At 38.2% G+C, this 15,841-nt stretch overlaps 1 protein-coding gene across 15 annotated transcripts in view; it reads right to left on the bottom strand.

Annotated features, from left to right (window-relative positions):
- nfasca (neurofascin homolog (chicken) a) overlaps positions 1-15,841 on the bottom strand; it is a 119,469-nt gene that overhangs the window by 37,516 nt on the left and 66,112 nt on the right. For 8 of the 15 annotated variants that reach the window (XM_077572206.1, XM_077572205.1, XM_077572208.1 and 5 more), the window contains 18 exons: positions 15,038-15,234; positions 14,841-14,963; positions 13,479-13,649; positions 13,058-13,105; positions 11,039-11,150; positions 8,876-9,060; positions 8,653-8,784; positions 8,333-8,476; positions 7,150-7,261; positions 6,898-7,064; positions 5,078-5,225; positions 4,165-4,289; positions 3,495-3,539; positions 2,787-2,888; positions 1,605-1,802; positions 1,345-1,415; positions 530-752; positions 102-217 (listed from right to left, as the gene is read on the bottom strand). In XM_077572206.1, coding sequence (XP_077428332.1) covers positions 102-217; positions 530-752; positions 1,345-1,415; positions 1,605-1,802; positions 2,787-2,888; positions 3,495-3,539; positions 4,165-4,289; positions 5,078-5,225; positions 6,898-7,064; positions 7,150-7,261; positions 8,333-8,476; positions 8,653-8,784; positions 8,876-9,060; positions 11,039-11,150; positions 13,058-13,105; positions 13,479-13,649; positions 14,841-14,963; positions 15,038-15,234 — 2,419 coding nt within the window. The remainder of the gene's footprint in view (positions 1-101; positions 218-529; positions 753-1,344; positions 1,416-1,604; positions 1,803-2,786; positions 2,889-3,494; positions 3,540-4,164; positions 4,290-5,077; positions 5,226-6,897; positions 7,065-7,149; positions 7,262-8,332; positions 8,477-8,652; positions 8,785-8,875; positions 9,061-11,038; positions 11,151-13,057; positions 13,106-13,478; positions 13,650-14,840; positions 14,964-15,037; positions 15,235-15,841) is intronic. The other 7 variants (XM_077572210.1, XM_077572219.1, XM_077572212.1 and 4 more) reach the window with 5 other exon arrangements.

Genomic DNA, 15,841 nt, shown 5'->3' with positions numbered 1-15,841 from the left:
GGGACGAGATGCAGAGAACGGGGGATTTAAAAGGTTTGAGATTGCAAAACAGAAGAGATTGTCAGAACTGGCCGCTCTCATTGAATTGCTGCCATCCTCACTCTGTACTCTTTAAATTCTCCACGGACTGAGTCCTGGTTCACAGGCTTCCAGTGGATGTTTCCTTTGGTACTGTCCACCTTTGAAATGCGCAGCTCGGAAGGGGCGCTGGTAGGTTCTGCAGATACAAAAAAAAAAAAAAAAAAAAAAACACACAAAGAATGAGGGACCTAAAATGTTTTTTATTTTTTATTCACAGTAGATAACATCTTTTGGGTTATAGCCCTGTAGTTAAGTTACTTCTGACTTGAATAATAAAAACGTACTATTAAGTACTTCTCAAAAACATACACGTTAAATTACAACAAATGGAAGAAGAATACACGTAGACAGTAGTATTAAATAAAACATGAGGTCTAAAGAAAGGCTTAAAGCCAACCTAGCCGATTGTGGAAAACTCAGAGTTGGGACTTAGCGTGGTTCAACTTACTGTCTTCTCCTGAGTATCCAATGACCACATTAGACTCTGGTCCTGCTCCAATATCATTCCTTGCCTGGATTTTAATCTCATATGGTACATAGGTTTCGGTGTTGTGGACAACGTGTTTGGTCCCTGTTATGGTCACATTATTCCACGCCCCACCAGAATCTTTTCGCCTCCACCACACACTGTAGTGCAGATTAGGGCCATTTTTCTCCAGATCAAGGAGGGGCTGAAGAAATAAACGTGAATGGAAAGTAAATATTATCAAGATACTGGTATCAGTAATCATTGTTGGACTAGCTACTATCTATCTATCTACTCCAAAATTAAATTTAGCATTATTTAGTTAGAAAATATAAAATTAATTGTTCAAAGCTGCTCAATGTAGAAATATGCCCAAAAGTATCTTTTTGTCTACCAACTGGGGCGGGCATCATCAGGAAGATCGGTACTTTACGTCAAAACAGAAGAGCTTCATTTAAGTTTGTTTAACGTTTATAACTGCCTAGGTAAAGGTAACATATTTGAAGGCCACCATTCTATGTGAACACAAAAGTAGCTAAACACTATTTGCAGAGGTGGCAAATCCAGGTCCAGAAAGTATAAACCCCTTCCACAGTTTGGCTTTAGCCTCAGGTGCTAGCTAGCTAGCTCTCTAGCTAGCGCCCATGGTGCTCGTTTACCTGCTAGGGAGCTAGCTAGCTAGCTAGCACCAGGGGCTAAAGCCAAACTGTGGCAGGATATTTACTTTCTGTACCTGTATTTGCCACCTCTAATGAAAAATGTAATTTCTGTTAATGCCTACCAAGCACATAACTTACCTCCCAAGTGATCTCCATGTTGTCTTTCTCTGAGCCCCAGCCTCGGAGGCCTCTCGGTATGACATCAGGATCTTTATGTGAAATATAACATAATCTCCTTACCATCAAAGAATAACACATACAGTATAATATTTATAGCAGGTGGAGGTGATTTGTGAACCTGTTTGTCTCTTGGTGAATATACAGTGATGTTTTAGCTTGCTGTTACATTTTTAAACTCAATTTTTCATAGGCCGATTAGCAAGCAGGATGCTACTCACCAGCGCTACTGGTTTGGTATTTTGGTGAGGGTTGGCTCGCTGCACTCTGGCCCACTGCATTAATGGCGATAACTCTGAACTGGTAGTTGACATAGGGCGCGAGCTGCAGAATGACGGAGTTGAGGTCTCCGGGATAGGTAGCCAGGTCCTGCCATCTACCTGGCTCCCAGCGGTCCTCCTCAAACTGGACCAAAAACTCTGAAGGCGCAAAACATAAAATTCAACTCAAGTAATGCTACCAATGAAGATATGTTAATTCGTCATTACAGCATTTGTTGGATTAAACAAAAAAGACACATTTCCATCCATCATTGGGGAAGGGTGGCTGAGAGGTAAATCAAAGTAAAGAGAGTCAAATGTGTATGAAGGCTTTATAAACCTCTTATTTTCAACTAATTGTACAAAACATTTTGCTAAAACGAGCCATCAGAGTGTGTTTGTGTGAGCGGGTATATATCACATCATGGGGACCATTTTCTCGGTTTTCACTATCATTGTGGGGACTATGTGTCCTTGTGGGGACATTTTGGTGGTCCCCATTAGTAAAGATCTCTTTTTGAGGGTCAAAACTTGGTTTTAGAGTTTAGGTTGAATTTGGGTTTTGGTTGGGGTGAGGTTAAAGGGATACTTGACTCATTGAGTCATTTTCAGCAGTAAAAAAGTTAATATTTTGTCAAGAATTAATTTGGTAATTTCATTATTTTTCATATACAATTAATACCTTTAAATACAAATTTTTCCACTTGCTGTTGACTGAAGATGACATCACCTGTGCTGAGGAAGTAGGTAACGACCAATCATGGCTCATCTGTTTTCTGTTTTTGGTCAGCAAACTGAGCCATGATTGGTCGTTATCTACTTCCTCAGCACAGGTGATGTCATCTTCAGTTGACAGCAAGTGGAAAAAATTGTTTCTAAAGTTATTAATTGTACAAGAAAAATAATGAAGTCATGAAATTCATTCTGGACAAAATATTAACTTGTTAATGGTGAAAATGGCTCAATGAGTCAAGCATCTCTTTGAGGGTTAGCATTAGGCCATCAGTTATGATGGTTAAGGTAAGGGGCTAGGAAATCATGGAAATGCATTATGTCAATGAGATGTCCCCACTAAAAATGTAGATCCAACATGTGTGCGGTCGTGTGTGTGTGTGTACAGTATATTTGTATATAGTAAGTAACCTGTCACGGTGCTTCTGTGGTCATTTCCAGGGATCCACGTGAGGCGAACACTCCGAGCGGCTGGATCTGAAAGCTCTAGATCCATAGGAGGGTCTGGGCGGTCTAGAAGGAAATAAGATCTTAAAGAACACTTCATAGGTACTTTATGTTTAAAAGTATAAGATGATTTGAACAAAGTCAGTGCATATCCTAACAATAATCAAAATAGCTTGAACTTAAAAGGAACCCGACTGTCATGACAAGTTTGCTCTATATTATTTATTTGGTTGTTACTAACATAACTGTGGTATTCATTTTTCAAAAATAATTTCCTTTTTTTTTTTTTATATATTTTGTGAAAACTTTATTTGGATGTACACCACCATTGTTATTTACGTCACAACGTATTCAGTGCGTTAGGTAAGCCTCCGTAGCGTTCCTAAGTGATTTGTGCATATATTCCATCGGGGTTGCTTTTAAACTAATCTATATACTAGTGAACCAGCGAAACACATTGTGCAACTGAATGATGAGTTGAACAAGTTGAACAGGAGGCAGGCATATATAAAATAAGTACGGAATGCAGTCACATCAAAATACGGGAATTGTAAGAGATGATTGCAATACTGTACATAAGAGGCACGTGTGAATAGTGAAGTAGATCAAATAAGGCAAAGCAGTCATGAAAACACAAGAAAGGGAAGAAAATCCACCTAAGTTGTATGTTACCTGGAGGCAAGGCACTAGAAACTGAGGGGTTGAGGGAGGCTTCTTCTGTAAGACGGGGTCAAGGACCAGGAAATGGGTATAGTGGTTAGAGTTTGCAAATGAGTCTGCTAATCAGAATGTATGGAAGCACAATTGTTATTAACAGAAGTGATTTGGTGCAAAGTACATGTAAATAAGCATTAGTTTCAGACATTTGACACATTTGAATTCATGATTTCAAATTAATGCCAGGAATGGGACAAAACCTTTCATACTTGTACCCAACAAGCGATAACTATTAAGCCCCATATAATATTTGTATTTTAATATAATACAGTATATCTCTTGAAAATATTACATATAATTCCTGGGAGTGAGATGCGGCCATCAATGCAAATGTATCAAATTTTTAAAAGCTGGTCTAAGACACACAACGTTCAATTTTACTACAATACTTACAAAGCACACACAATATCGTTTAATTGGATACATGCAAAGTTAAAGGAAAGTTAAAGAACACTAAGTAATATTAGTGTGTAACAATACTTGCATCATGCAATAAATGCATGCAAAAAAGGCTTTGTGTCTGTCTGTCTATCTATTCAGCATTCAAAGTTTTCCACGTTTAATGGAGTCCCCCAAAGTGTTGTTGTTGTCGTTCAACATGACTGTGCGCAATATGTGAGTCTACCTAACACAGTGAGACGGGCTGATGCTGAGTCCTGGTCAATCTCTGTTTTAACAGTACAAGTGTAAATTCCTTCATCTCCCTCGTTGATGTTTGGGATGGTCAGTGATCCCTCATCTTTCTTCAGCCTGGTCAGAAATGAATAACAATGGATAAGTCTTTATATAACATGCCGTCTTTACTTAGGCTTTACTATTAATCAGAATAGTCATAACTAAATAACATATTTCAGGATTTTTTTGGGACACTTTTTGGGGGAGAATCAAGTAGAATACAAAGATAGTGTGATTGAAAGATGAAAAATAATACCATATTTTCTCAAATTGTGACTATAACAGACTGTTTTCTTTCACCTCAAATGAACTTCATATCATAATGTAACACAGCAGACGTCATTTGTAGAAAAATAGTTTGATTAATAAATAAATGTCATGATACTGATTCTTTATATCATTATTAAAATAAACCAGTATAGTAATATAGTTATGCTATTGTGGTCGAGTACTGAATAACTTATTGCTGCCCAATGCAGGAAATTGAATTTTGAATCGCTACTGTCACGTGTGGCCGAAAATTGAAATTGCATGCTCCCTTCTACACGTACACAATGTACACATGACGTCACATCCAGAGATAGAGGGCGGGACATTGAAACCCAAATCCAGTCCGACAACTATTGGCCAGAGGCTTGTAGGAGTAACCATTGTGAACAGCTAAGGTGTTGATCTGCTAATTAGAAAATGTTTCAGTTATAAATGGTCTAATAAAAAGGCTATTTTGGTGCAAATTGTTACATAGGGCAGCTTTAATGTCAATCATACCTTTTTAAAAAATATTGTTTTAATCAAAATAATTAACATTTATTTGTAGTACAAATATATATATATATGACATAAAATACTACAACCCATGGTACCTCCATCCTAGATTGATTGGCTTGTCATCTTTTGTCCAAGTCACAGTGACAGGCAGGCTGGGATCAAACTTGAATTTACAGTCAAAACGAGCTGTGGAACCTCTGATGGCTGACTGGTGTTCGGGGGCACGAACGATACGGCTCGGCTCTAAGGAAGAGTGAATTTCAAGAGGGACACATGCATACAATTAAGTCATTTTATAACAATTGATTTCACTAGAGTGCTCATCCCAATAATCAAGTACTTTCTGAAAAACTAACTGCTTTAAGGTAACAAAAAATACAAGTTTATTCAACTAAAACCTAACTACTTGTTTGCTAACCTAAAACCAAAGTGCGTAAAACAACTCATTCTGTTTTAACCCTTGGGCGTTATTTGTCCATTTTCTGGCATTTTTATGTTTTTCTGTGTTTCATCAAAGAAAAAGCATTTGAAAAAAATACACTAGGGACCTGACATTTTACCAGGATTGTTAAAAAATGTAGAAGTTCAAATTGGCGCCACGAAATTCTTGTAATAATGCCCGATTTGGGCTCATTGACTCCCATTATAAATCACAGTTTTTGATATGCTGTAAACCTGATGTGTTATAATGCATTTTCCGTGATTACTGATGCAATCGCTTCTTTGACGAGTCATGAACAGGAAAATAGAGGAATTTGTGTGTTGAGAGTGTTATACCCAAAATCCACTAGGTGGCGCTATAGGCTAATAAATGAATAAAAAATGCATGCATGAAAAAATTATATTGTTATGACTTATGGACTTGTTTGAGCCTCTAACTATGTCATATGAAATATTCAAATTAATCTTTTATTTTATATATATATATATATACAGCATAGTTAGTCTTGCTATTAGCATAATACTGCTATTATTGTCCATAGGGGGCATTAAAAAAATAAAATAAAATAAAAACTATACTGTATATGTATAGATAGGTCTGATGCCACTGAACATTTTGAGCGGTTGAAAGTGAAAAAAATATTCATAAATGACGAAGTTATCTCACTTTAAAGGAAATGCCTGATTTTGGCAAAATTACAAGAGTTTTGTGCTATTGAGAAAACTGACATTGTGTGAAAACTGGGCATGCAGAAAAAATTCTATTGTTATGACTTATGGACTTATTCAAGCCTCTAAATATGTCATATGAAATATTCAAATTAGACCTTTATTTTACATATATATACAGTATATATATATATATACAGCATAGTTAATTTTGCTGTTAGCATAATATTGCTATTATTGTCCATAGAGGGCATTAAAAAAAACATATATTTTTTAAACTATATATGTATACATAGGTCTGATGCCAGTGAACATTTTGAGCGGTTGAAAGTGAAAAAAATATTCATAAATGACTAAGTTATCACACTTCAAAAGAAATGCCTGATTTTGGCAAAAATTACAAGAATTTAATCAAAATAAAATGAACGCCCAGGGGTTGTGTGTGAACTCACCTGCTTGTACAGTTTGGTATAAATAAAAGTCATTTGACTTGACAAAATGAACACTGAAATGAAAACAATTATATATATATATATATTATATATGTATAGTTATATCTGTACATACGCTATATGTGTAATCTGAATATCAGGGTGGGAAAAAAAATAAGGCACTTAATGACCTTTTCAGAAACAGCACAGAAGGCACAAACTATGTGTTTTACCCAGCAGGGTCAGCTGTTTGGCACAGTGAAAGAGTTCACATGTGATTCAATGCAGCAGAAAAACCTCAGTTTCAGAATGAGAGAAATTAGTTATAAGAGCGTGATATTGTGGCTGAATCCTGCACAAATGTTGTGTCTGACCTTTGACCTCCAGGCGGACCTGGTTTTCGGCCATGCCCAGAATGCTGCTGGCCACGCAGGTGTAGGTGCCCTCATCCTCTGCTCTGGCACGTTTGATCTCCAGTGTGCCGTTCACGTAGACACGGTAATGTCCGCCGTCCAAGCCGCTGCCCTGTCCGTTCTTAAACCTGGAATGAAAAGTTACAACAACAAAAAATGTAAATTTAATTCAGTTCAGAAACATTTATGTGATTTTTTTTTACACATGCTTACCAGCGTAACTCTGGAAAAGGGGAACCGAAGAAGGGACAGTCCAGAAAGGTGCGGTTGTTCTCAATGACTTTTATCAGTTGATTTTTCGGGCCAAGCATCCTTGGACGCATATCTAAATAGACAATGTTTTATTTTATTTTATTTTATTTTATTTCATGTCATAGATAGATAGATAGATAGATAGATAGATAGATAGATAGATAGATAGATAGATAGATAGATAGATAGATAGATAGATAGATAGACAGACAGACAGACAGACATATAAACTGTTAGGCTTTTTACCAATTACAATTGAATATGTTTAACAATTAAAAAAATGTTTTGGGCCATCAAACTAACTACTGTTTCCTACCTCAGGAAGAATTACGGTTTCTCTACTGCCCTGGAATATTACTTTTATTTCCTTTTGGTGTAGCTCTAACATTCTTTTGTGAAATGGTGTGTCAATAGTACACAGTAAATTCTGTAGAGTAAATTTGACTCTATTTAGAGTGGGACCAAATAGACTCAGTTTTAGAGTAATATTTACACTTGGAAGAGAGTGAAATAAAGAATTGGAACAAATAAAAAATAAAAGTGACTTAAGGTTGGATGAACAAACTCACGTCCTTCAGCTTGGGAGACAGCCGATGTACTCCCTGAGCCACACAGCTCCTGCTTTCTGTCAGCTCCAACTGATTCCATGATTCCATGGAATCTTCCTCCAAGAGACCAAAAAACAATGTCTCTGGTCTCTTGGAGAAAAGCAAACAGTAGGAGGGGCATAGCTCAGGTGGTAATGTGGCAGTATCCCAAGCTGAAGGCCTTGAGTTATTTCTTCAACCCTTGAGTGACTTTTTTGTTTTCAGTTTTTTATTTTACTCCTTCCTAGTGTAAATCTTAACCTATTCTAAAACTGAGTCTATTTGGTCCCTCACGAAATAGAGTCATGAGTATGAGGCAAAAACTTTTTTTCTTTTTTTTTCTCATGTGCATTTCACCAACATCCATTCATCGTGCAAAAACTAGAGACCTAACAGCATTAGCATTAGCATCATGTTACACACACACACACACACACACACACACACAACCTTCATATTCATTACTACACAGATTGTTCTATGGTGACACCAACTGGCAAAGAGTCAATTCATGAAACGCTTAAATTGCACGCCACCCTCTTCTCGTATTTTCTCACCAATGACACTGACAAAGGCATTGGCCAGAAGATAACCGTGCTGGTTCGAGGCATTGCATTGGTAGACTGCACTGCTTCCCATCTGAACCGTGCGGAAGATAATGGTGTCGCCCATCAGACGTCGACTCGGATCAGGCACAGAGCCTTGGAAGAATGAGCGAGGAAAAATATAGAGAACAAGAATTATTATTGATGTTTTAGCTGGATGGATTTAGTGTCAGTGAATTGTGCTGCACAACTAATTAGAAAACCCTTCAAGAAATGTGACCTCAAGTTAGCGTATGTAGTGGTTACAAACCTGAACTTGAGGCAGTACTTACTGTCTATAGGGATGCCGTTAACCAGCCATTGGATGCTCGGTTTCGGGTTGCCATTTGCCCGACACACCAGGCGCCCATTCTCTTCTGGAGCGAGCACCAGGTTAGTTGGTTTGTCCAGCCAGTAAGGGGCCGCTGTGGAACGCAGATCGCGCAAACTCAGGTTCAGGCTGTACTGTATATTGCGGCTAAGCAGTCCGAAATCACCTGTTTGTAATTGACTCACCTTTGACTTGAACAAAAATGGAGTGACGTATGCTACCTAAATGATTGTTGGCCATGCATACGTATTCCCCCGCATCCTCCTCTGACACGTTGATAATCATCATTGTCTTGTTATAATTCTCAAACTTCACTTTCCGTCCTGGCAGCTCACCGCCCTTCTTAAACCATTTGATGGATGGTGTGGGGCTATAAGTGAAGACATACACACAGATCAACACATATACAACAAGTACTTGATGTGTATTTATAATGGCCTGCTAAAACTTATTTATATACAGCATTTGTATATATATTTTTACGCATACATATATTTATTTTAGGATAAATACATCCCCCAAAATGTCATCAATATTTCGTTCAAACAGGAGAGCTTGTCATGGTGCGAACCTTACTTTACTTTTTTTGCGTAAGCGTTTATAACTTACATTATATTTGTACAGTGCATGTTCTGTTTATTTTCTATTTTCCCCCCTATTTTTTTCAATTTTAATGATATATTATTAAATATAATAACCTATAGCACATTATCATGATATAAGTTAGCGGGGGTAGGACTAGATAAGTTCTTGTACTTCTTCATACTCTCTTTTCACATATGAATTCTGACTTTGCTGATAATTCTTTTCCTTTTCTTTCACTTTCATTTTATATTTTGTATTGCATGTTCAATGTTCAATAAACCAAAACCAAATCGTACAGTACAGTACGATATAGTACCGTTGCAGTAAGAGAGCATTTAAAGGGATATTCAGTGAGCCCTAGTGCCATCCAGTGGTCAAAGAATAGCATTAGAAGCATGCACACTACGGTGGCTCAGAGAGACATTTCGTGAGCCTACCACCAATTTTTATTTTGCATGAGCAAACGATAATCTCGGCGAGCGACGACGACTTGGCAACCGTTGTGAAGCCTAGCGAGTGACGCTGAAAAACCGAGCGAGCCGGAATTAGCTTTAGCAGCTAACAGGAGCGGCTAGCGGGAGTTAGTCGGAGCCATAGGGTGGAGTGGCTAACAAGAGCATCTAGCGGGAGGATCGAGCTAGTACATTAAGTAATCCATAGCGCCATCTAGGAGTCAAAGAATAGCATTAGAAGTGCACAGGAGCACGCACACTGCAGTGGCTCAGAGAGACCATATTCCGCGAGCCTAGCACCAATTTTTATTTTGTGGGAGAAAACGAGCATCTCGCCGTGCGATGCCGACGGCGACTTGGCAGCTGTTGTGAAGCCCGCGAGCGACGCCGAAAGACCCAGCAAGTGGAAATAGCCAGAGCAGCTAACAAGAGCGGCTAGCGGGAGTTAGTCGGAGTCATAGGCTGGAGTGGCTAACAAGAGCAGCTAGTGAGAGGAGCTAGTAAAAAAAAAAAGTGACAAGCGACGGTCCCGAATCACGGGAGTTAGTGACGACCGCCTGCAGGCCCTAGCTGCGGTCAACCCATTGGGTCCGACACTCGATGCAATGCCACCCGGGCTAACTATATTTGTGAAGTTGTCCTTTGGACATCTGTAGCAGGAAGATGGCGGTGAAACATGGCAGCTCCAGTAAGGTGAAACTCCAGCCATGTAATATAATTAATGATTAATAGACCAACGATTATATAAAAATATATATATATGTTTATGCGATACAACTTTTTTTTTTTGTATACTATTGAAATAAACAGTCGATATTTTAAATGAATTAATTATTAGTTCAACACAAGATGGCGCTAGGGATCACTGAATGTCCCTGTAATGACAAGGGTGTACAGCAACATGCAGAATGTAACCATTCATAAAGATGTCCAATAAAAACTACCGCAACTTGATTTTTGTGCCAGTGCAAGCCTCGTTTTGCCTGTTTGAAAAATTGACTCTGCGCCATGCTGGCAGTTCCGGCATCCTTTGATGCGCCTGGAGCACCACACAATTTAGTTGCTGAAATTCAACATTCAAACATTTCACCTGCTGGAACCACCTCTAACTATTGGACCAGTCAGTGTAACGCAACATTGCTGAATGAATTTGATCGAATGGGTGGCGGATTTCATTGTATTCCATTCACAATTATGACAATGGTGTGCACCGAACCCTCTAAAAAATTGTAGAAGCCAATCAATTAATTGAATGCATTATTATGATTAACATAATCTTTGTTATCATTTTAAAAGTATCTGTGAACTCACAGTCCTGCAGCAATACACTCCAGCATCAATTGCTCGTCTCTCAGCACCATCTTGGAGCTCTCACTCCCCACTGGTGAGAGGAAGGTTGGCGTGGACTCGGCCACTTTACGGCCTACAAATGAAGAAAATAGGGGAATTTAAACACATTCGAACCTATTCACGATTAAATACAAAAGTATTACAGGTTCTTTAAAGTACGACACACTGTCCACTCTGGAGCTTAAAGTTCTCTTTATAGCAACTGCCACCTAAATAGAACGCTATAATTCTGATAATTTCCTAATGGCTGTATTCCATTTCCGCAAGGCATTGTCGCTCTCTCCAGCCTGCTGAGGTCACTGCGGCCAGTAAATGGGTTCGACACTCTCTGGCTTCCCTCACAGGAAGACATTAGGAGAAGCAGAAACAGCAACAACAGGGCCATCGATCTTCCTTTATGTTTGCCAAGGGAACAGAGGTGGCAGAGATTGTCATTGAAGGCTGAAAGAGAACAGCCAATAAAACCTGTCCTATTTTTTTTTTCTAATCTGTGATGACATTAGTGTGGCGTCACAATGAAGAATATTTTAAATCATTCATTTGATACGTTTTTATTTGTTTCTTAAACTTAAAGAACAGGCTCCTTTTTCCGCTTTGCCAAGCCAAGCTTGCCAAAAAAAAGTCTTTCAAAGAGAACCTTTGTCTCAACAAGTTGGCTTTCAAGCTGTCAGGCCTTTTGTAGAAGCTAAACACATTAAGCAATGTCTGACATGGAGGGAGGGAGACACAGGCCTACAGTATAGCAAGTAGGTAAAATACTGGAGCTGGTGCCAGGTTGGCCCAGCAGATCAAGCAACAAATGTGCTGTCTTTGTACTCAAGCAACAATATCCTAATGTGAGTAGCATTTTAAATAGGTATCGAATATGCCTTTCCAAGTATACAGTACATCCAAATAGTCATCATGGATTAGATACTACTTCTTTAAGTATGATGACTATATTCAATCTGACAATGCACAAATTATTTGTTTTAACAAAACTTGCAGTATGGAGTCGAACACCCTAAAAGTCTCAAGAGACTAATTAAATATTCCTCTATAATGACAAAAATGTGGTCATCAAACCCAATGATGGATCGAAAATGGACCAATCCACTTTACGGGTCAATTTGACCCAACTTTGAGTCAAGAAATTGGTCTTTTAGTGTAACAACTCATAAATATTGGTCAGATCCTTTACTTGGGTCAAATAATTGGGTCATTTTGTATAAAACAACCCAGAAAGTTGGGTCAAATTGACCCAAGTAGAGGATCGGTCCATTGTTGACCCATAGTTGGGTTATTTTTGATCCAACTGTTTTTAGTTTTCAATAAAGATTAACTCCAGAAGCGGTTTGTATTTTTTTGTGATGCCACCACAGAAAGCTGCCATGGCAAAGAAGAAAAATATTATGAAGACCCAGGAACTGGAAATTTTAACACAATGTGTGATAGTGGTACACACATATCTGTCCTGTCTGCTCAGTACACTATTTTTAATATATATTTTTTTTAACTGCACAAAAAAAAAGAAGAAAAACATTTTCAACAGGAATTAAGATGCAATTAATCCATAAGGTTTTAAGAAGTTAGACTACTTGAAAGGGAAAATGTGAATGATTGAGATTTGTGATTTGGAAAATGAGCTACAACAGGATTCATTCAGTCTGATAAGATGATCAAACTGTTAGCAAAGTCTATGAATGTCTCAAATGTATTAGTTTCATGTTTTAGTTCAAAAAAGAAATTTCTATCAATCCATCCAATCTACTCCTCATTATGGTTGAGGGTGAGCTGAAGCCTACCCCAGACCACTTTGGGCAAAAGTCCTATTTAGGCCTGTGACATAATTTACAAGATTCCAAAAATGTTAGTATGGTAAATTAACACTGATGTTTAGTCAGAGAGGTCAGTGGGTGAATTAAGCATGACTTAAGAGGCTTATTGTGCTTAGCATGTTAATTGGACATGAGACTGAACCGTCCATACATCGTGACTCACCACCATATGGGTCACTGTCATTGTAAGAGGTGTCATTATAAGGCTCGTCTGAAAACACACGAACAAGCATGCACAAACACAGACATTCACGCATATAAACCAACCAAAAGTCAACATAGTCAAATAACAATGCTAGCAGTGTGGAGGATGACAAAAAACTGTCACATACTATGAAGGAAAAAAACGCTTTTATTTTGCTCCTTGGATAAATACGTCTCATGCCATAATACGTCATCACCTCTAGATGGGGACATATTCCAAAGGAGGTACTTTGGTGTGCAGCACTTGTCAAAATATACACCGCCAAAGGGCTGCATGCGTCACATCAGCATTAGCTTGTTGATAATGTTTTTAAATGATTATATGTTTTATCAACATGGCTTGTGTGGGTTTGGGGTATGGCTGTGTGTCGTCCACTCACTTGTAAGAACTTTGAGAGTGAAGGGGTTCTTTTGCTGGATGGTGTGAGTGAAGAGGAAGCGAGCACTGCAGCTGTAGTCATTCTGAGAATCTTGGGCCATGACGTTGGAAAAGTACAAGTCTCCATTTAAGCCCTTGGACACCCGCTTATCCTGTGGTATCGGACTCATCACTGGGACAGTGAGGAGGGCAAAGACAGAGAGGGGTTGGTCATCTGATAATGATTCATGAGCCGAAGAATTTTAGACAACCTGAAAAAAAACACCTCTGGATTTAAACAAAATTCACGTGCTTGTGACTGTAGACATATTATCATATCATATGATAGACTCTATTTAGAATGGGACCAAATAGACACTGTTTTAGAGTAAAATTTAAATTTAAAATAAAGAGTTGAAAAAAATAAAAATAAAAGTCACTCAAGGGTTGAGGAACGAACTCATGAGCTTCAGCTTTGTAGACAGACGATTTACTCCGTGAGCTACACATTATTTTCTGTTAATATATCGCTCGTGTCAGCTGGAATCTTCCTAACTCCAAAATGTTTTTGGTCTCTCGGTGATAAGCAATCAGTAGGAGGGGCATAACTCAGGTGGTAGTGTGTCTCCCAAGCTGAAGGTTGTGAGTTCGTTCCTCAACTTTTGAGTGACTTTTTTTTCTCCAATTCTTTATTTTACTCTCTTCCAAGTGTAAATATTACTCTAAAACTGAGTCTATTTGGTTCCACTCGAAATAGAGTCAAATTTACTCGAAATAGAGTCAAATTTACAGAATTTACTATGTACATTAAGCAAAATTATACTGTATATTCAACTTCCAAAAGTATTGCAACAGTGAGGCCAATTTCTTTATTTTATTACAAAAGGAAAAAGACACAAAAGAACATTTAAGCGTTATGTATTGTACATCTATACTATCTTAACGGACTTCCAAAGCAATTTGGTTGCAGCTTTCTTCAATTTGGCAGCCATGATTCAATGAACTTTTAATAATTTTTCCATCATATGATGGAGCAAATGAAGATTGGTGAGCCTGTCCAACAGGAAACAATGCAAGCCAAATGCAAGTCAAACTTTAAACTGTCCATCACTTCCGTAAAGCTTACACGCTTTCTCATCTGTCCGTAAAAAAATGTGTTGAGGCTTTCAGCAAATTTCTCTGCTTTAATGTATATCAAATCCAAATGTAAATACCTGTAAATACAATCTACTATGATATATTTTTTTATGTTCACCTTTAAACCCAAATGTTTTCGGTCCACACCACATAATAAAGCAATTGGCCTCATTGTTACGATACTTTTGCATGGTAAAGTGCAGTTTTTCAAAACGTATATATATAGTCATGTATAATTGCTGCTCACGACTGTTCATCCAGAAAGTGAATGGAGGAGGAAGGCCCGGAGGGGGGTTGCAGGGAAGGACCAGCGAGGAGCCCTCAGTTACCACTACTGGCTCCAACACCTCCTTGGGCCACAGAGGTGCCTCTGGAAAATGACAAGAGGGCGAAATGCAGTTGATAACGTTTGATACAACATATGCTGCGTGTTGGGATTCTTACTGGAGACTCGAAGTAGAATTTTGTTGGACATCGCCATTCCGTGGTCGTTGCCGGCAAAACACTGGTATTCTCCTTCATAATCCTCCGGCCGTCCTCCGTTACGAAATCCGATTTCGAGGGTTCCCGAGCGTTTCCGCATTGTTACTCGCGGATCTTTTCCAATGTTGAAAAACTTCCCATTCCTTCTCCATGAGAACCTGAGACATTAAATAGAGAATTACTGAGTTATCATTTGTCATTAATGTAAATAAAACATGCATGTGGCAAACAGGAAATAATTTTATACCTTAATTTGAGTGATCTCACATTATATCATTTCGACCATCAAACAATACAATTTCATCTCACCACTATCGTACTGTACTTCCAGGCACAGTTGATGTCAGTGAACTTAATTATTTTTGTTTTAATTGTGGTGCTGCTGAAGGGCATGATGATGCTTTCTGATTATACAATAGCTTTGAGAAAAGAGGATTTACCTGATTTTTAATCCACACTACAGTCACGTTAGCTACTGTAGGTCTGGTAGCAGATGTGGATAGAGTAGCCAAAATCTGTAGCTAAGCAAGAGTACTGTTACTTTAGCTTAAAATGACTCAAATAAAAGTAAAAAAAAAAAGTCCTCCAAAATATGGGGGGGGGGGGGTAGCACTAAAAGTACTCTGCAACTGTTTTGTAATTGTTTATTTTTCTTTTATTTTTTTACTTGAATATCAAATAGACATAACTACAAAATAGGAATGTGAAAATTCAGATTTGCCCATTAATATCACTTCAAAACAATATTGTTTTAAATAACATAAC

Source organism: Vanacampus margaritifer, chromosome 8, assembly GCF_051991255.1.
Source record: "Vanacampus margaritifer isolate UIUO_Vmar chromosome 8, RoL_Vmar_1.0, whole genome shotgun sequence".
Lineage (NCBI taxonomy): Eukaryota > Metazoa > Chordata > Actinopteri > Syngnathiformes > Syngnathidae > Vanacampus > Vanacampus margaritifer.
This window is presented reverse-complemented; position numbering and strand designations above follow the sequence as displayed.